At 43.8% G+C, this 21460-nt stretch overlaps 1 protein-coding gene across 1 annotated transcript in view; it reads right to left on the minus strand.

Moving 5' to 3' along the window:
- The window catches only part of ERAL1 (Era like 12S mitochondrial rRNA chaperone 1), a 71117-nt gene extending 54226 nt beyond the window's left edge, over positions 1-16891 (minus strand). The window contains exons 1-3 of the mRNA XM_082244836.1: positions 16747-16891; positions 8957-9121; positions 4151-4278 (exon numbers count right to left, since the gene is read on the minus strand). Coding sequence (XP_082100962.1) covers positions 4151-4278; positions 8957-9121; positions 16747-16813 — 360 coding nt within the window. The 5' untranslated portion in view covers positions 16814-16891. The remainder of the gene's footprint in view (positions 1-4150; positions 4279-8956; positions 9122-16746) is intronic.
- Between the last annotated feature and the right edge of the window lie 4569 nt (positions 16892-21460).

Genomic DNA, 21460 nt, shown 5'->3' on the forward strand with positions numbered 1-21460 from the left:
TGATTATATTACACTGTAGATGCACTGTCGGGTTTAGTGCCGGTTCACATATATGCGCCGTCAGACATCGCATGTGATTTGCAGCGCACTGCTCGGCAAATCACATGCGATGTCTGTGCTTTGCGAATTCAGCCATACAGATTGTATGGCTGAATTCACATCGCATTCGGACCTAAGTCGCACAGGACCCTTTTTTGGTCCGCACCAGTATTAGATTGCATGTGTGTTCACACCTATGCAATCTGATTCATGTCCGAATTGACAGTTCGCACTGCGATATGCGGACTGATCTGGGGGTGTCGTTAACTTTTTATTGAAGTCCCCAGCGATTCACATATGGCAGTGTGAACTGCCTGCGAGTCGAGTGCAATGTGGAAACCCGCAGTGGATTTGCAGGGTTCCCGCATCACATATGTGTGAACTGGTACTGAACCTACAACTGGTTCGTTCAATAATCTAGAGCAAGGTGTACTCAAAAGTTTCAAGATATCGATGGGCAGTATTCTCTCCTGTAGAAACCAAGTCCACAGAACTGTAGCCACCTTTAAACCAACTGAAGCAACTTGCCTCAGTGGTTATCTTCCAAACCCCTGAAAGGAAGAATTTTCGCCCTCTCCAGACTCCGAACCCTCAACCAACAATTTTAGCTCTGCAACACCACGGGAACAAAGCCCTCTGACAATTCAATGCTTGGATCATCATGTTCCAGACAGAGGGAATAATTCTCTACAAAATACTTGGAGTAGAACTGTCCTTAGGGAACATGCATTAACCTAGATACAACTTCAGAAATGTGTCGAAAGAAAACCTGAAACCAACTTCTTCCTGAGCAAAGATTATTAGGGTATACCAAGACTGACACCCCCTGCGACTTTAGCAAGTCCAGCTTTGCAAACCCTTGAGAGCTCTGGCTAGCTTGAAGGGCCGAGTCACAAATGAAAAAAAGATGACTTTCTACTGCAATTGCAGAAACCTTTGATGAGCCTGGAAAAAAAATGGCACATGAAGATATGCGTTATTGATGACTATGGACCACGAAATCTACCTCTTGCAGGAGAGGTCATCACTGAACAGACCGCACCTATCTAAAACAGAAGGATGCCCAGCGGCTTGAGATCTTAAGATAGAACTCATGTTTCCATTTGGTTTTGGAACAGCTACCATTCAAGTGTTTTACAATAATGAGCCCATAGCTTCTGCTCTAAGAGCCAATGCAAGGCAAAAGACTGACGACTCTGTGGCAGATCCAGAAGGTACCAAGTGGTGTACTTAACCTAGCGGGTTTCTGCCGGCTAAAGATGAAATGACCCACCTCAGAGTCTGATGCTCTGGTTCGAGATACTCTCAAACCACAGCAGCCTCAGATGCCTCCCTCACTCAGGAGAGGAAAGTTTACAGCACCTGGTATTCGCAGGCAGTCCCATCCAAATACTAACCAGGCTTGATCCTGCTTAGGCTCTGATCAACGGATATCAGGAAAGTTCAGTGTAATGCGGCCGCAGTCCATCTGGCAAAAAATGATCGAGTCAGAAAACACTGCAATGCCAAACACCACAGTGGCTCAGAGGTACCTGAAACCACTGGACATCAGGAGATGTGGACACCGCCAGATCACTGAACCTGAGAGCGGTGCACCTGCCCCCCCTGGCTGACTCTCCCTTCTGGAGCCATTTTAGCTGGTATAACAGGTAAATAAATTAGCAACTTTATTAGCAAACACCTAATTCGCAGTCCCTCAAGGATGCAGACCCAAAACAACGTTGGTCTACCACTGTGCAACCCCGTAGGTATACAAGTATGCAGGTACCCAGGTTTGCCATTATGTAGGCACCTAGGTATGCTAATATGTAGGTATGTAAGTATTCTTGCTGTTCATGCATTTATGTATATTGTCCAAGGCAAAAAAGAGAATATGTGCATGCAGTTCAAGACAAAAAAGAGACTATGTGCATGCAGTTCAAGGCAAAAAAAGAGAATATGTGCATGCAGTTCAAAGAAAAAGAGAATAAATGCATGCAGTTCAAGGCAAATAAGCATATATGTATGCGGTTCAAATGAAAATATGCGAAAATGCAATATGCGTTTATGGAAGCAAGTAGGCATGAGTTTATGCAAATGTGCGTTTATGCAAACACGTGTTCCCATTCAGCCCACATAGTCCACCAAAAATGGCCGCCTTTCTACTTCCTGTCTTTACAGGAGAAGGCCATACTGAACTAACCTGCGACCTCTAGTGGCTAGCGGGGAGACACTGCAGTCCAATACTCCTGGGAAGTACACAGAGCATGAACAGTACACTGCCCCCAGTGGCCACTGGGAGAAAAAGAGATCCATCGATCTGGTCTTTTTATAACAAACAAAAAAAAAAACAAGAGAGAAACTGCAAAATGCAGACTTACCCTTCCTGCTGCAGGACCCTGAGCTAACAGGAGTCTAATCTTCGCCCATCAGGGTCCACTCCCCTGAACCTATATAGCACCCTGCAGGAAAACACCTTGGCCAGAACAAACACTGCACAGGGTTCCTTATGCAGGGTCCAGCGCCAAAAGGCTGCATTACAGGCAAACCTCGAGGAATCTTCTCTCCAATCCAGTAAAGCTCAGGTATCATCCATTTTGGCTGACAGCTTTTTCGAATGGATCTGATTGAGGTCCTGCTTCTTAACAGAACCGTCCAGACCTTTAAGTATACTCCAAGAGCACATGTGTCATCATTGACCACCACCTTACAGACACTGGCAAAAAAACTGAGATACTTTCTGTGTAGGAGGAGTTATATAGGGGAGGACTTCCTGTTTGATTGATCTGCCATTGTCCAGTCACCTATAGGTGGCGCATAACCCACATAGTAATTATTATGGCTGCTCTGTGTCCCCTGATGTACGATAAAGAAATATATATATATACACACAGATACATGTTTTGCCATTCCATTTCTATTTAAACTGAATGGGTTACAAAGGTAAGGGTAAACTAATACTTCAAGAGCACCACAAGAGAGGTCATCGGCCCATTTGACAGCATCACAGCTTCTAATAAGAGTTTCAAGAATTCTAATATGACGTTTGAAAAAGAACACAGCTTTACCAACTTCATGAAAAATACTTACACATTTCTAGGAGTCAAAAACACTAACTAGGACAGTATTTAGTCACTCCGGTTAGGCTCTGCTGCTGCACAGACTTTACAACTGTTGTTTCCCTATATATTACATTTCCCATTTTTCTGTTATTGTAAAATTGCTGTATCCCTCCTGTAATATTACAGTGGTCCCTTGTAGGTCTTGGGTGGACTAACTCTGTACATATGTGCCTATAAAATGATTATAACCTCTATTATGAGAATACAAAAAAAGGGTCATTCAATTAAAGATCTCCAGGAATGCAAGAGCCTGGAGTAATGTAACTTAAATTGATGTTAAAGTTCAAGGCTCCAATGCATTTACATCCTTTGAACGCTGCAGATTGATGGGGGAAATCTTAGTGCACATCCATAGACAGCTAACCCCAGGTGTCTTTAGACGGCAAGTGTACTCTATACTCAACTTCGCAGTTAAGGAACTATGGATCAGGGGCACACAGGTAAGTATAGTGCACATTATTTTGGTCGTCTCACCCAATCAGGAAATCTTACATTCCGCTGGTTCTTTATTAACACTTTAAAAAATGTCCCATCTCCAGAAAGGAGAAGGGACAGTCTAAAGCATATATGTTATATCAGCTACTGTCTAGCTGGTCACGTTTTAGCTTGGCTTAATTATCACAGTATGTTAGATTTAGTGACGTGGCAAGATGCGACTACAGTGCTTCAACACTTGTAGAGCTGGGACCTAAATCAAAGAGGTCTTCAAGAATGTATATAGTCTGTTATAGATTGCAATTTCTGATGTCCTAAAAATACTAGTTGTCTGACTGTTATGCTGATCTTTTAACTCCAATTTCTTCTGAGGCACTAACCTGGCACACATATCCTGTAAGTGAGGTGAGAGCCCAAAAAGGCCAATGTGCTTATTTTGGTCCTGGGACTTTGAAGTAATGTAGCGATTGGATTAGCATGGCAAAGAGTCTATGTGTGCCAACTTGCACACATAATATGTAATCCTCTTGAATACCATATTTACAAGGCATTACTGAGACTTATTGATTGGATACCTTTCTGCCAAGTAACTGATTTGATAATGTTGATTTTCCAGCATTTGGGGCCCCTATGATAGCTATTTTAAGGATTTTGGGGTTCTCTGGTTGATCTGGGGTATGTCTCAATAAACCGTCTTGATCAGCTGTGGAGACAGAAGTAAAGAACAATTTACTAAACCAAAACTGCATAAAATCAAACTAGATTACATAGAAGATAACATAATGGCTCCCTATATATGCATGTTTTTCTTCCTGTTGACTAAAGCAAGGTCTTTGCCTCAAGCAATTTAAACAAAATAACTACAGCAAGTTTTGCTATTTTGCATTGCTTAAAGCTGAACTCAAGACACAGTTGTACAGGCTCCTTTCCTGTACTGAACACTTTTAGCTTCTCGCACTGTACATTAGTAGCTGAAGTATGTTAGAAAGAGCCCGCTTCTTTCCTGGTTAGATGACATTCAGCATCATCTAACCCTTTCCTCCCAGTCTTAAGTCTAGTACACACCATGAGTTTTTTTTTGGTTCAACCCAGCAGGTTGAACCAAAAAAAAAACCTGACAGCTCCAATCAGAGCCTCCTGCTTCAGTCGGACGGGCTGCCATACACACGGGCCGAATGTCGGACAGTTTTTATTGAACAGCCCGGCATTTGGCCCGTGTGCACCATTGAAAAATCCAATAAATGAAAGAAGTGGTCCTGAACCACTTCTTTCATTTATTGGATTTTTGTTCTTTCAATTATGGAGATTCAATTACATGTGTGCTTTATCTAGGATGATGTGCATGCTAATGCAACCTAAGAATGCCTACTCCTCCAACCTGATATCCTGCCATCAAAGTAATTTGATATTTGCAGAATCCATCTCAAGAGGCAGTTGTTAAATCAACTGCACCATGGTAAATAAGAAAACAATAAAAAATAAAATTCCTGTCAGATATAAAGATCTAGGGTTGCCTGCGTATACTGTACCTTTAACAGCTCCCAATCCCCGACATTGTGCCCAACTGCTAAGCAGGTACAAAGCACATAGCAATTCTAATGGAAAATGGCTACACATCCTATTTGCACATTACATATTTTCTTACACTAAAAAGGTGAAATACAGTTTTTTTAATCATACAGTAATTTTGGATTTCTGCTATTGCATTAACATTTACACTACTGTGTGAAAGTTTTAGGCAAGTGTGAAAAACTGCTGTAAATTAGGAATGCTTTCAGAAATAGAAGTGTTAATCGTTTATTTTTTATTTTTATCAATCAAACAAACCAATTAGAAAAATCTAAATTAAATCAATATTTGGTGCGACTTCCCTTTGGCTTCAAACCATCATCAATTCTTACACTTGCACAAAGTCAGGGATTTTGGAGGATTAGGCCCCTTTCACACGGGCTTTCCGATCAGGTCCACCTGTTAGTTTTTTCAGGCGGACCTGATTGGATGCTCCATGCACCTCTATGGAGCGGCGGGTGTCAGCGGTGACATGTCCGCTGACACCCGCTGCTATCCGATCCGGTCCGTGAAATCCAGACGGATGGAAACCCTATTTTCTATCCGTCTGAAGGATCAGATCGGATAAGATTGGATGAAGACAGACAGGTGGTTTTAAACCGATCTCCCATAGAGGAGAGCAGGGATCTTACAGGCCCATCTCTGCACAGAGAGCGGAGACGAACCGGTCATCCGCCTGCTCAGTGGGGACTGGCAGATCGATTCCCCGCTGAGCAAAATACAGTCCGCCAGGCAAAAAGCCCGTGTGAAAGGACCCTTAGAGTTAGGTGTATTATTAACCAATTATACTAAGCAGGTGCTAAAGATCATCAAATTCATATGTAGGTTGAAACACAGTCATTAATTGAAACAGAAACAGCCAAACTCTGCAACTAAAGTGAACTCCCAGGAAAATATTTCAAAAGCAGACTAGGGTTTCAAGATGTGCTGTTCAAGCTCTTTTGAAGAAGCACAAAGAAACAAGGTTGAGGAGTGTAAACTCAGTGGTCGGCCAAGGAAACTTAAAGAAATAGTAAAGGCAGAAGGTTTTTTTTTTATCTTAATGCATTCATGGCATAGCACATCATGCTTAAACTTTGGAAGGTATCCAGCAGTGCCATCAGCACAGAACAGGCAGAAACCAGTGGGACCCAGGTACACCCATCTACTGTCTGGAGAGGTCTGGCCAGGAGTGGTCTTCATGGAAGAATTGCAGTCAAAAAGAAAAGAAATTTGCTCTGGGCTGATGAGTTAAAATTTGAAATATTTGGATGTAGCAGGAGGCAATTTGTTCACCAAAGAGCTGGAGAGCAGTACAATAATGAGTATCTGCAGGCAACAGTGAAACATGGTGGAGGCTTCTTGCAAGTTTTGGGCTGCATTTCTGCAAATGGAGTTAGAGACTTGGTCAGGATCTATGGTGCCTCAATGCTAAGAAATACAGGCAAAATATTTTCCACCATGCCATACCATCATGAAGGCATGTGATTGGCCAACAATTTATTCTGCAGGAGGACAACGATCCTAAACATACAGCCGATGTCATTAAGAATTAATTTCAGCGTACAGAAGAACAAGGAGCCCAGGAAGTGATGGTTTGGCCCCCACAGAGCCCTGATATTAACATTGAGTCTGTCTGGCATTACACAAACAGACAGCAGGATATGAGGAAGCCTACATCCACAGATCTGCGGTTAGTTCCCCACGATGGTTGGAACAATCTACCTGCCGAGTTCCTTCAAAAACTGTGTGCAAGTGTACCTAGAGGAATTGATACGGTTTTGAAGGCGAAGGTTGGTAAAACCAAGCATTGATTTGATTTTATCTTCTGTTCATTTACTTTCCATTTTGGTAATTGATAAAATTAAACTATTCACACTTCTATTTCTGAAAGCATTCCGAATTGACAGCATGTTTTCACACCTGCCTAAAAGCTTTGCACAGTAGTGTATATGCTAATACCATAGCAAACATTATAGAGAAGTCATGTAAAAAATGTGAAAGTCCAATTGAACATTACTTTATGGTAACAAAAAACTGTACTTTACTTTTAGTGTAAAACAGGGCTTGACAAACCCCACGCGTCAGGACTCATTGGCGCCAAGAATCAGAGGCCTGGGATAGACTGTGGCAGGTGTCTTGTCCCCATGTGGCCCCCGCGGTTGCGCAGACTAAGATTTGCGGCCTGCTGGAGTGAGATGCAGCGCTCGCTTTGTTGACTGAGGGCATTGTCCTTACATTGCTTACACTGGCAGGGGAACTGGCACCCTCTTCTGGTGGCAGGGGCTGCCACAAGCAGTTACTGACAGCGAGGGGGGGGCTTCCCCTGCCTGCTCTCACTGCCTGACAGCTGGGAAGAGATTGAAGGTGTTGCGAGCTTGATCTGGCACCTTTTCCATAACAATGATTGGACAGGGAGTGTGGGGCAGCTGGTTGGAACGGCTTCAGTTCCATTTATTTTTCCATTCATTTGTTTTTTTATTTTTTCCCATTAAAATTAATTTTTATTTTTTCATTTCTAGTTTTGCACTTTCTCCCTACCATGCCACAGCCCCCACACAGCTGAAGGCCCCTTTTAGGCAGACCTGATCGGACCCCTCCAGTGGAGCGGCGGATTACACCCATTGTCATCTGATCCTGTCAGCCAAAACACATAGACGGTGGTCCCATTTTCCATCCGTTCAGTGGATCGGATCAGATGGCATCGGATGGAAACAAACAGGGGGTCCGTTTCCATCCGACTGTCCCATAGAGGAGAGCAGGACTGTTTGTGCGTGCCCGCTCCGCTATGCAGCACGGACACGGAAATACAATCCCGCCTGTCACCTGCCTGCTCAAGGGGGTTCAACAGGGAGATACCCCGCTGAGCAAGCCGATTCCACTTAGCGGAGGCGCCTGTGTGAAAGGGGCTTAAAGTGGCATGAGTCACTGGATCTGCTATCCCCCCCACCTTGCTGCACTGTCCTTCCCTAGTGAACCGCTGCCCATCACACCATCAAACGCCGGGCAACAATAAAAGTTTCAATAAAAACTGGCCGACAATTGGCCCGTGTGTATGGCAGCCGGTCCGACAGAAGCCAGCCGTTCAGGCAGCTTCTGTTGGACGAACATGCTGGAAAACCAGCAGCCGACCAGCTTCCCATCAGTGCTCTCAGCCATTGGCCTAAGTGTTCTGGTGAGGGGTCGCCCCCCTGTCAGAACACAACAGCTCAGCAGGGGGAGATTGCTGTACTAACATCGGCTCCGACCTGTGCTGACAGTGTACTTGGCTTTACATGCATATGGTGGCCAGGTGAGGAACAGGCTTTGATGATGTCTTTCTGCCTTGGGCCTGTGTCCTACAGAGGATGGTCCAAATGCCTTCCGCTGCGCTGCATAAAGTGCCCCAGCCCCCCCCCCCAATATATCCAGGGGTTCCGCGTGGCCATCTGCGGGCCCAGGACCAGCATTGCAGGTGCCGCAGGGTAGAGGAGAGGGAGGAGAGTGGACATATGTCTGCTCTTCTGCCAATCTTGTTCTTGACCCAGAAGCAATGTGTATGACGTCACTTCTGGATCCCTGTTGACAGTTTTCTGCATTACATTCAGTGAAGCACAGGGAAGACATGCACATATACACACGTACAAACGTAAACACACCCATTGGGACGCCTACACATAAAAGCGCAGATTGCAATACACGTTATATATCCCCATGCACAAACTGGCTTCTAACTTTTTTAGCTGGCTTCTAGAGTCAAAACAAATTTGTCAAGTCCTGGTGTAAGAAAATGTGCAAAGCTTTTGTAGCAATATACCCTCCCAGACAGTTACAGGTAACATTGTAGATTTTACCTTTATTAAAGGAAACAGCTGGTGGCTGTGGAGTGAGAAATTCTTCTGCAGACTGCTCCTGGCTCACCCCTAGCAAACTCCCCATAGCAGAGTCCTTTCCATGCAGACATGCTGCAAACGTGGCTATCTTCAGAGGCTCCCGCTTCCTTACAAGTATGACACAGGCTAGAAGCAGAAACATTAAAGTTACAAGTTGTAAAGTTTGTAAAAGTCAGTGTTAGCAATAAAATGGATTATGAAAAAAAAAAAAATTATATATATATTCACTGCTGCAAAATGGAGGAATACATATTTTACAAGTGTGCTGTTTTAGTATAGTAGCAGAACTGCCTTAAGCTGGCCATAAATTACTCTTATTAATCAGCCAGTAGGCTGATTAATAAGAGTAATTTATGAACAGATTCCTTCATCCACACAAGCGAGGTGAATAGAAGAATCCTCCCTGCTGAGACATTGTACTCTGACAGCGGCGAATCTCTGCTGTCAGAATACACTGATCAGTAGCCGCCAACAGTGAAAAAATTTCCAACATTCCCTTTCAACAGAAGTTGATCGTTGGGATGGGCTACGCATGGATCAATATTTGGCAGGTCACTGCTGAACCAGTTGAATTTTGATTCATCTATGGCCAGCTTAAAGCAGAGTTCCACCCAAAAATGGAAGTTCCGCTTTAGGGCCTCCTGACCCCCTGACGTGCCACATTTGGCATGTCATTTTTTTGGGGGGGAGGAGCGGGTACCTAGATTTGACAGGAACCTGCTCCCACTTCCGCTCAGGCCACTTAGGTGGCTCCAGCGGAAGTTCTCTTCTCCCCCTCCCTCCCTGCAATCTTCTGGGACATGTCACAGGTTCCAGAAGATTGCCCGTCCACTCAGGATGCGCAGAGCGACTCACGCATGCGCAGTGCACACCTGGCTGTGAAGCTGCAAGCCCACATGGCCAAGTCCCTGGATCGTGGGACAGGTGAGTGTGTGTTTAATAAAAGTCAGCAGCTACACTTTTTGTAGCTGCTGACTTTTAATAAGCACAAAAACGGGTTGAACTCTGCTTTGAGTCTTCAAAAGAGTAATTTGCAGGCCAACATTGCTAACTGACTGGCTGTTGTGCATTAATGCAAACCGATCACAGCAACGTTATGGTAGGTGCCATTACTTGCCTCCTTCTAAAAATGTTAGTTGCCTGGCTAGTATGTTGACCCACTAGCTTTAAAGGATAACAGTACTTTTGTATTATTAGCTTTTAAAATGACCCCCCCCCCTCTACCAGGTTAGGGGGGAGCTCCACAATTTTCACATTCTGTCCTCAGCCAATAACATCTGCCTTCCCATGGTGGTTGGATCAAGGTGTTGGTGCTACCCGTGTTGGGGTATTATCCTGACACTCATTAGAACTGAGGAAGTGGCTTGGTCAAGCTAAAAACATTTTCAATGTTACAGAACTAGTCCAGTTGAATGAGATTACCCACTACTAGACTAACGAAAAGTGCCACTAAGGGCCAATTCACACTGACTTGCACTAAAATGCATCTACATTTCCATCCATTTTAGTTGCATTTTAGCACTTGTTGATGTTTGCTGACATACATTTTGCATTTTGGCGCAACGTAATGTTATGGTGTGAATAGGAGACACAGGAAATTATTGTTTTTCAGATGTCTAAAACTCACTGGTGTGAAATGCCCCTAACATTCTGTTCTCAGGATGTTCAAGCCCTTAAAAAAATAAATTTATATATTTATATATATATATATATATATATATATATATATATATATATATATATATATATATATATATATATATATATATATATATATATACATATATACACATACACATACATACATACACACAGTGTAGAAAACCTATACAGTGCTTTGAAAAAGTATTCATACTCCTTGAAATTTTCCACATTTTGTCATGTTACAACCTAAAACGTAAATTTATTTTATTGGGATTTCATGTGATAGATCAACACAAAGTGGCACATTATTGTGAAGTGGAAGGAAAATGATGAATTGTTTTCAAATTAAAAAAAAAAAAATCTGAAGTGTGGTGTGCATTTGTATTTGGCCCCTTTTACTCCGATACCCCTAACTAAAATTTAGTGGAACCAATTGCCTTCAGAAGTCACCTAATTAGTAAATAGAGTCCACCTGTGTGCAATTTATCTCAGTATAAATACAGCTGTTCTGTGAAGCCCTCAGAGGTTTGTTAGAGAACCTACAGCATCATGAAGGCCAATGAACCCACAAGACAGGTCAGGGATAAAGTTGTGGAGAAGTTAAAAGCAGAGTTAGGTTATAAAAAAAAAATATATCAAGCTTTGAACATCTTACGAAGCACTGTTCAATTCATCATCGGAAAATGTAAAGAGTATGGCACAAATGCAAACCTACCAAGGCATGGCCGTCCACCTCAACTGACAGGCCAGGCAAGGAGAGTATTCGGCCCCTTTCACACTTGTACGACTCCAAAGTTGTGCCGACTTTGGAGTGCAACTTTGATACGACTTTGGCTTTGACCAGTTTTAATGGACAACTGTTGCACACAAGTTGCATTGTATAATACATTCAGATATGACTTTCATGCAACTTCTGAGGGTTAACATAGAAGTCTATGGCCATCAAGTCGCATGAAAGTCGGACCAAAGTAGTGAATTAACTACTTTTAAGTTGCTGCAACTTTAAGTTGCGCATATATGAATGGGTATCAATGGAAAACATAGGGAACGACATGTCATGCAACTCTGATGTCCAAAGTTGCATGACAAGTTGCACAAGTGAAGTGTGAAACTGGCCTTAACCAGAGAAGCAGCCAGAAGGCCCATGGTAACTCTGGAGGAGCTGCAGAGACCCACAGCGCCATAGGTGGGAGAATCTGTCCACAGAACAACCATTAGTCGTGCACTTCACAAATCTGGCCTTTATGGAAGAGTGTCAAGAAGAAAGCCATCATTGAAAGAAAGCCATAAGAAGTCCTGTTTGCAGTTTGTGAGAAGCCATGTGGGGGACACAGCAAACATGTGGAAGAAGGTGCTCTAGTCAGATGAAACCAAAATTGATCTTTTTGGCCTAATAGCAAAACGCTATGTGTGGTGGAAAACTAACACTGCACATCACCCTGAACACACCATCCCCACCGTGAAACATGGTGGTGGCAGCATCATGTTGTGGGGATGCTTTTCTTCAGCAGGGACAGGAAAGCTGGTCAGAGTTGATGGGAAGATGGATGGAGCCAAACACAGGGCAATCTTAGAACAAACTGGTTAGTCTGCAGAAGACCAAAAGACGTGAGACTGGGGTGGAGGTTCACCTTCCAGCAGGACAATGACCCTAGTGCCTGGTTCACACCTTTGCAATTTTTAGTGCGTTTTCAGTTTTGTAGAAACACACTACAGTCCATTCAACATGTTTTCCTATGGGTCATGTTGACATCTGTGCATTTTATGGAAAGGGCCAGGGACCAGCAGGTTGTGTTTTTGGCTCTATAGACTTCAATGGATCAAAAATTTGTACTGAAAAACTAAAAATGCACGTGGAATATGCATCAACTGCAACCTGCATAGGTGTGAACCAGGCCTAAACATACAGCCAGAGCTACAATAAAATGTTTTAGATCAAAGCATATTCATGTGTTAGAATAGCCCAGTCAAAGTCCAGACCTAGGGTTCGATTCACACCTATGCATGTTGCTTTTGAGCATTTCTGTAGTTTTGCTTTGATTTGTTTTTTTTTATGGGGTTTTTTTAGAAAATTTGTTGTTGGGCAGATTTAAGAATGCAAATCGTGGCAAAAACACTTGCATTTTGGATGCATTTTTCAGGTAAAAAAGTCCCAGACCATTTCCAAAAAACACAGAGGCACAAAAATGCACTGATGTGAACATGTTCCATAGGAACTCATGTTAAAAGAATGAAAGGCATTTCTGTAAAAAACATGAAAATACGCATTAATGGGGCATAAATCCAATTGAGAATCTGTGGCAAGACTTGAAAATTGCTGTTCTCCATCCAATTTGACAGAGCTTGAGCTATTTTGAAAGAAGAATGGGCAAAAAAATTCACTCTAGATGTGGAAAGCTGGTAGAGACATACTCAAAAAGACTTGCAGCTGTAATTGCAGTGAAAAGTGGTTCAACAAAGTATGGGCTGAATACAAATGTATGCCACGCTTTTCAGATATTTGTAAAAAAAAAAAAAAAAAATTTAAAAAGATGTCAGTTTGTTGTCCGATCTGCCTGCCGCAATGTCGCAGTCCCACTAAAAATGGGAATAAAAAAAAAGGGAAATAAAAATTACATAAATCTTTCCCCTAGTTTGTAGACACAATAAATTTTGCGCATTATAGCAGAAAGTGAAAACTATTTTTTTCAGAATTGTCACTATTTTTTTATTTATAGTGCAAAATATAAAAATTGCACAGGTGATCAAATACCACCAATAGAAAGCTCTATTTGTGGGGAAAAAAAGGACATCAATTTTATTAGGGTACAGTGTCACACGACCGTGCAATTGTCAGTTCAATTACTGCAGTGCTGTATCGCAAAAATGGCCTGGTCATTAGGGGGAAAACCTTCCAGTCCAGAAGTGGTTAATGCATTCTATGCAATACGATAAAAAAAACCTTCTGTGTGCAGCAGCCCCCCTCATACTTACCTGAGCCCCACCTCTATCCAGCATTGTCCACGAGTCCCTCAGCCATCCGGGACTCTCTTTTCTGATTGGCTGAGACACAGCAGCAGCGCCATTGGCTCCAACTGCTGTCAATCAAAGTCAGCTAGCCAATCAGGAGAGAAAGGGGGTGGCGATAAATGGCAGCTCCTTGTCGGAGCTGCAGCTCTGCTTAGGTACCCCCATAGCAAGCTGCTTGCTGTGGGGGCACTCAAGAGGAGGGAGGGGCCAGGAGCACTGAAGAGGGGCCCGAGAAGAAGAGGATCCAGGCTGCCCTGTACAAAACCAACTGCACAGAGCAGGTAAGTAAAACAAGACTTTACAATCACTTAAGGTGATCGAGCCGGACCTAATTTTCTAACTAAAGTTCCAACTTTCTTTATTTTTTTAGATCATGGGCTCAATTATTCAATCTATTTTTCAATTCTGGACTTAACTGCCCCCGATCACACCAGTGTGGCTTGTCGTGTGATTTGCAAGGTCCAAATCGCATGACCCCAAACAGTGACCCTATTGTTGGCGATGGGACTGTTCAAAATGGTGCAACTCAGACTTTGTGGTGCCACACCGATTTAAAAAAAAAAAGGTTTCTACACACCGTCGATCGCTCGAACCAGCTCCCTGAACAGAGAGCTGCTGTCTGTCACCGTCTCTGTGTTGTCAGGGGGCTTTAGCCCGCTGTTTGCTGAAAGCAGGTCACAGGAGTACAGAACAAGCTGCATTACAGGCAGTCCCCGGGTTACAAACAAGTTAGGGACTGTAGGTTTGTTCTTAAATCAAATTTGTTTGTAAGTCGGAACAGGTACATTTTTTAATTTTAGCTTCAGCCAAAAGAATAATTTTTACATTTTTTGGATAGCATAGGGAAGGGTTAACACCCCTGTACCATTTGTTTTGCTGTCTGTACCCCTGTTCAGAAGATTTCACCTCACTTTCTGTCCCTATGACAACTGGATTTTGAAAATTTTGGGTTGTTGTGGAGACAAAGATTGGTAATAAAGCTTCAGTGCAGACACCTTTTTCCCATGAGAATTCTTACAGGAGTGAATTTCCCTTCCTAGGGGGAGATTTCTCCTCACTTCCTGTTGTCTCCCTCCATTTGTAAGTAGGAGTCGTTTGTAAGTCTGATGTTTGTAATCCGGGGACCGCCTGTACTGTGATCCACAGGAGAAGGACTGCCAAACAAGCTGTACTTCTCCTTTAAACTATGGTCTCAACTTTTGACCTATTTTGAAATCCTGGAATCTATTTTAAAATCCTGGGCTCAACTGTACAATCTATTTTTAGATCCTGGTTTCTATTTTTAGATCCTGAGCTCAACTGTTCAAATCCTGTCTAAATCTTGGGCTCTACTACTAGATCTATTTTAAGATCCTGGGCTTTATTTATAGATTCATTTTTCGATCTGTTATTAGATCTTAGCTTTCTAGCCCAAAATATCATAGTTGATGTAGGACACAGAGCCATCCTGACAGATCATATGGTCTCTTTCTTTAGCACAACCATCTGATTCTCACAAGCTTTCACTCTGCAGAAGGCGATCAAGGTTTACCCACAGAGCTGTCGCCGAGTGTTGCACTGTCATGAAAGCTGGCGCCGAGTGTTGCACTGTCATGAGAGCTGTCGCCGAGTGTTGCACTGTCATGAGAGCTGTCGCCGAGTGTTGCACTGTCATGAGAGCTGTCGCCGAGTGTTGCACTGTCATGAGAGCTGTCGCCGAGTGTTGCACTGTCGCCGAGTGTTGCACTGTCATGAGAGCGGTGGCCGAGTGTCGCACTGTCATTAAAGAGAGGTCGCCGAGTGTTGCACTGTCATGAGAGCTGTCACCGAGTGTCGCACTGTCATGAGAGAGGTCGCCGAGTGTTGCACTGAGATGAGAGCTGTCACTGAGTGTTGTACTGAGATGAGAGCTGTCACTGAGTGTTGCACTGTGATGAGAGCTGTCCCTGAGCGTTGCACTGAGATGAGAGCTGTCACTGAGCGTTGCACTGTGATCAGAGCTGTCACGGAGTCTTGCACTGTGATCAGAGCTGTCACGGAGTCTTGCACTGTGATCAGAGATGTCACGGAGTCTTGCACTGTGATCAGAGATGTCACTGAGTGTTGCACTGTGATCAGAGATGTCACTGAGTGTTGCACTGTGATCAGAGATGTCACTGAGTGTTGCACTGTGATCAGAGATGTCACTGAGTGTTGCACTGTGATCAGAGATGTCACTGAGTGTTGCACTGTGATCAGAGATGTCACTGAGTGTTGCACTGTGATCAGAGATGTCACTGAGTGTTGCATTGTGATCAGAGATGTCACTGAGTGTTGCACTGTGATCAGAGATGTCACTGAGTGTTGCACTGTGATCAGAGATGTCACTGAGTGTTGCACTGTGATCAGAGATGTCACTGAGTGTTGCACTGTGATCAGAGCCCTTCACGGAGTGTTGCACTGTGATCAGAGCCGGCACTGAGCGTTGCACTGTGATGAGAGCTGGCACTGAGCGTTGCACTGTGATGAGAGCTGGCACTGAATGTTGCATTGTGATGAGAGCTGGCACTGAGCGTTGCACTGTGATGAGAGCTGGCACTGAATGTTGCACTGTGATGAGAGCTGGCACTGAGTGTTGCACTGTGATGAGAGCTGGCACTGAGTGTTGCACTGTGATGAGAGCTGGCACTGAGTGTTGCACTGTGATGAGAGCTGGCACTGAGTGTTGCACTGTGATGAGAGCTGGCACTGAGTGTTGCACTGTGATGAGAGCTGGCACTGAGTGTTGCACTGTGATGAGAGCTGGCACTGAGTGTTGCACTGTGATGAGAGCTGGCACTGAGTGTTGCACTGTGATGAGAGCTGGCACTGAGTGCTGCACTGAGATGAGAGCTGTCAGTGAGTGTTGCCCTGTGATGAGAGCGGTCACTGAGTGTTGCACTGTGATCAGAGCTGCCACTGAGTGTTGCACTGTGATGAGAGCTGGCACTGAATGTTGCACTGTGATGAGAGCTGGCACTGAATGTTGCACTGTGATCAGAGCTGTCACTGAGTGTTGCACTGTGACGAGAGCTGTCATGCAGTGACCGGTGCCCTCCCCCGTCCTATCATTGTGCTGATCACACCCCGCGGACACTGACCTGCTCTTCTCCCGACCAGACCCCGGACACAGCCGGCCCCCACCGCCCTCACAGCAGCACCCCACATCTTCGTCCCGATACCGGATTACATGAGTCTCATGGGGAGCCTAAGGACGCTGCCATATTGGAATGTCGCCTTACTGAGGTCACTAACATGGCGTGTCATCAGACATCGGACGCCATTTTTAGTAGTGGCAAAACAATATCTATCCAGAGGCTTCTCTTGTGATTTCCTTTATAAAACTAGTTGAAGAAGGTGCCGGCTCAGTCAGAAAAATGTCTCTCCTCCCGGTATCTTTTCATACCGATTGTAAATCTATATCTATAAAACTTGGAGGAGTTCCGATACCCACATCACCCCTCATGGAGGGCATAAGGGGGCGGGGCTTACTAAAACGAGAGCGCACAGAATCTGGCACAGCTGTGTGTATTAACCAATCAGCTTCTAACTTCAGCCGTTCACATTGGCACAATAAATCGCATGCCAAATCTCAGTTGTTAGGTGTGAACGTACCCTCATGAAAAAAAAAATTGAAAAATAAAATGTCTTCATCATTTTAGACAAATATGTATTCTGCTGCATATTATTGGGGGGGGGGGGGGGGGGAGAATCCCTATAAGTGTAGGTTGATTGGTTTTGCGCAAAAGTGTCTACAAACTATGAGATATTTTCATTTTTTTTACAAATAATGGCAGCGGTCAGTGGCTTATAGTAGGACTGCGACATTGTGGCGGACAGTTTGACACTAAATGACACTTTTTGGGGAGCAGTGACACTAATACAGTGATCAGTGCTAAAAATATACACTGTCACTGTACTAATGACACTGGCTGGGAAGGCGTTAACATCAGGGGCAATCAAAGGGTGAACTGTATGCCTAGTCTATGTATTCTAACAGTGTGGGAGAAGTGCTTTTACTAGTGGAAGGCATGGATCCATGTTCCTGATTTGAAGGAACACAAGGTCAATGCCTTCCCTACTGACAGAAAGGCGATCTGCCTTGTTTACATAGGCAGATTGCCGTTCTGGCTCTCTGCTTAATGATCGGCGGGTGCTAGCAGACATCGAGTCCACAGTACCTGCAGATCCGCTTCGCTGCGTCTAATCACAGAGGGTCGCCAGCGGGGCTCATGCGCGCCCCAGACCCAGAAATGCAGGATCCTCACCACTTGCCGACCAGCCACTGCCTATATACGATGGCAAGTCGGCAGGTTACCGTCAATCGCCGTACCTGTATGGCAGTCCCCAGGAGCAATTCTGTGGGCACACGCACGGGCCCACTCGCCAGCGGGGAAGCCGATCCACAGGGCTGGCGGCCACGATTGCCGCCAAGCACCTGTGATTGCTCGCCTGTGAAGAGAGAATGGAGGTCTGCTGTTGTAAACAAAGCAGACCGTTGTTCTCTCAACAATCAATGCAGAGCTTCTGTGTTCCTCCTATTTAGGGACACAAGTTTCTGTATTGATTGTACAAGCCCATCCCCCCTACAGTTAGAAAACACCCCATAGGCTCACACTTAACCCTTTGATCGCCCCTGGGTTAACCCCTTCCCTGTCAGTGTTATTATTACAGTAACCGTGCATATTTTTTAGCACTGATTACTGTAGTAATGTCACTGGTCCCCCCAAAAGTGTCAAAAATGTCAGTTAGGGGTCCTATCTGTCCGCCGCAATGTCGCAGTCTCGCTAAAAATCGCTGATCGCCGCCATTGCTAGTAAAAAAATAAAAATGACATAAATCTTTCCTCTAGTTTGTAGACAGGATAACTTTTGCGCAAACCAATCAAAATACGCTTATTGGGATTTTATTTACCAAAAAATATGTAGCACAATACAAATTGGCCTTAAAATGATGAAAAAAAATGATTTTTACATTTTTTTTTGGGGGGGGGGGGGGGAATATTATATAGCAGAAAGTGAAAAATATTGTATAAATTAATCTCTCGCGCTATGAAATAGTGAAAAATTGGGAAAAAATTCAATTTCAATAATTTATAGTAAAATTCCAATAACTATATGATCTAATGATATATTATTAATAATAATAATGATGCCATGGCTTAATAAACAATAAAATAAACCAAATGGTACAAATAATAATTCAACTTAAAACACCAAGCTGCGCAAAATGTGTGTAAACAAAGAATCAATAAATATCCTTGATGTATCTAAAGAGAATAAGTAAATAATTGTAGAAAAATCAATAATAATCATTGAAAGTTCATGTAAAAGTTCCATATAGTGCTGTAAATTAATGTTGCTATAAAAGGTGCTCCTTGATTAAATCCTTTTAATGCTCCCGTGAAGATAAACAATTCAATAATGTGGCTCCTGTGAATTAAACAGATCACCTTGATTTATGGTCACTCACCAGAAAATGTTGCCGCCCATTCTCATGGTAAGAGCAAATTCGCACATACAGTAGGGGTTATATCACACCAATAGCCTCTGGGTAGAATGGCAATCTCTAGCCTCCTCCTCCAAACGACTCCCGTGTAGTCATATAGGGAAAAGAAAACCTCCACTAGTGTGATAACATTTAACAATACTATTTATTAAAATACAAAACCCTCTTCTATTAGGGATGATCGAACGGTTCGGGTCGACCATCGGTTCGACCCGAACATTGACTGTTCGAAATTCGGCCGAATGCCAAACTTTTTGCTGAAAAAGTTCGGAATTCGGCAACCAGAACCGACCAAAATGCAATGGGACAGGAACTGGGCTTTAAAAGCCCATGATTGGACCAGAACCATCAGTAAAATGTGATTGGAGTGACTAGGGGGGTCCAGAGGCCAATCAGTAGTGAATACGCCCCCCAGTATATAAGATAGCCCCGCCAAATCTCTAGCACTTTAATACTGGGGCTGTGGAAGAGAGTGGAAGCAGTTCTGTTACTCCTGCTTCAAAGTGTCATTTAGCAATTATTAGTGTGAGGAAAGGGATATCTAGTGTAGTTAGGGTGCTATTTTCCACTATAGTTAGATTTAATAATGTAGTTTCTGTAGGGAAAGTGTTAAGTGTCAGGGGACTGTAGTGTAGTGTAGGGTAACTGACTCTGACTGCTATGGCAGGGTGACCAAACCCTTCCATGTCAGGGTGACCGCCATAGAAAGCCATAGCCAAAAGATTGTTTCTATTAGATCTGCTATAGAACAGGATAGTGGCTTCGCTCCTTTCACACCTGGCCGTTTTGTTGCAGGCGTTTTATTGGGCTTTTTTGTGGACGTCTGTGGAGGCAGGCATGACATCTGAACTTCTGTGTAGGGGTATATATATACACACACACATGTATGTATATATACTGTGAGGGATTAGCTCGGTAGCAGGTGTGGATAACCCCTTTGGGGGGGTTTGTCACACAGGGAGATAGCCGAGGAGTGGTTGAAAACATCAGTTTATGGTTTATTCTTCCAATTTCTTCAAACAAGTGCATGCAGCAAAAACATCAAAAATCAAAATAAAACACAAAATAAAACCTGGCCGCTGTGGGCGTCTACCTTCTCACACACAGGAACCTACCTAAGAAGTCTTCCCAACCTACTGTTGGGCAGACACTGCTGATCCTACAGCAGACACTCAAATGTCCATTTGTGTTTTCTTTACACAGAAAAAGTTCAACACCTCACCTTTAGAAGTCTCTCATCTGACTGCTCTCCCCAGCTTACACAGCCTCAGGAGACAGCAATCAATAGACTCCCTTTGGACAAATTATAGAGGCCTTAATTGCCTCATTCTGAACAGCTGAAAGTTTTCTCAACTTCCGTACACCTTCCTGCCTACCTCTGCAGCCGACACCTGATAGTAATTGGTGAATTGTCTAAACCAAGAAGAAATGTATCTCCCGTCTGTGACAACACCCATAGATTTACCTGACTTCCTGTCACATACCCCCCCCCCCTCTTGTTTCAACCCTAGGGTTGGGACACAGGTTGCCAGGCACGCATGTGCTCGGGACAAACCATCTGCATTCCCCATTTGAATTACCACAAAACTCAATTCCTGAAGGGCTAGGAACCACCTATTTATTCTCCTATTGGTCTCCTTGTTCTGTGCCATCCACTTCAATGGGGCATGATCCGTCACCAGTTCAAACTGTCTACCCAGGAGGTAGTACCGGAGAGAATCCAAAGCCCATTTCACTGCCAAACACTCTTTCTCAATGGTGGCATAATTCTCCTCATGGGCCTTCAACTTTCGGCTGAGGTACATAACAGGGTGTTCTTCCCCATTGATAATCTGGGACAGTACAGCTCCTAAACCCACATTTGATGCATCTGTCTGGACCACAAAGTCTCGTGAAAAATCAGGCGACTTTAAAACTGGCTGACTACATAAGGCCTGTTTTAAAGCCTGAAAAGCTGTTTCTGCCTCGGGAGTCCATTTGATCATGACAGACTCCTTCCCTTTGGTCAAATTGGTCAGGGAAGCAGCCTGTGAGGCAAAATGGGGAATAAAACGGCGATAATAACCTGCAATCCCCAAAAATGCACGAACCTGTTTCTTGTTGGTGGGACGTGGCCAATCCTTAATAGCCTCAACTTTATTTATTTGGGGCTTGATTATACCTCTACCAATGGTATATCCCAGATACTTCGCCTCTTCTAGCCCAATGGTACATTTTTTTGGATTGGCTGTAAATCCAGCCTTCCAGATGGAATCCAACACAGCCTGAACTTTTGGTAAGTGTGAGTCCCAATCCTCACTGTGAATG

This window comes from Pelophylax lessonae (assembly GCF_965119305.1).
Source record: "Pelophylax lessonae genome assembly, chromosome: 2".
Classification (NCBI taxonomy): domain Eukaryota; kingdom Metazoa; phylum Chordata; class Amphibia; order Anura; family Ranidae; genus Pelophylax; species Pelophylax lessonae.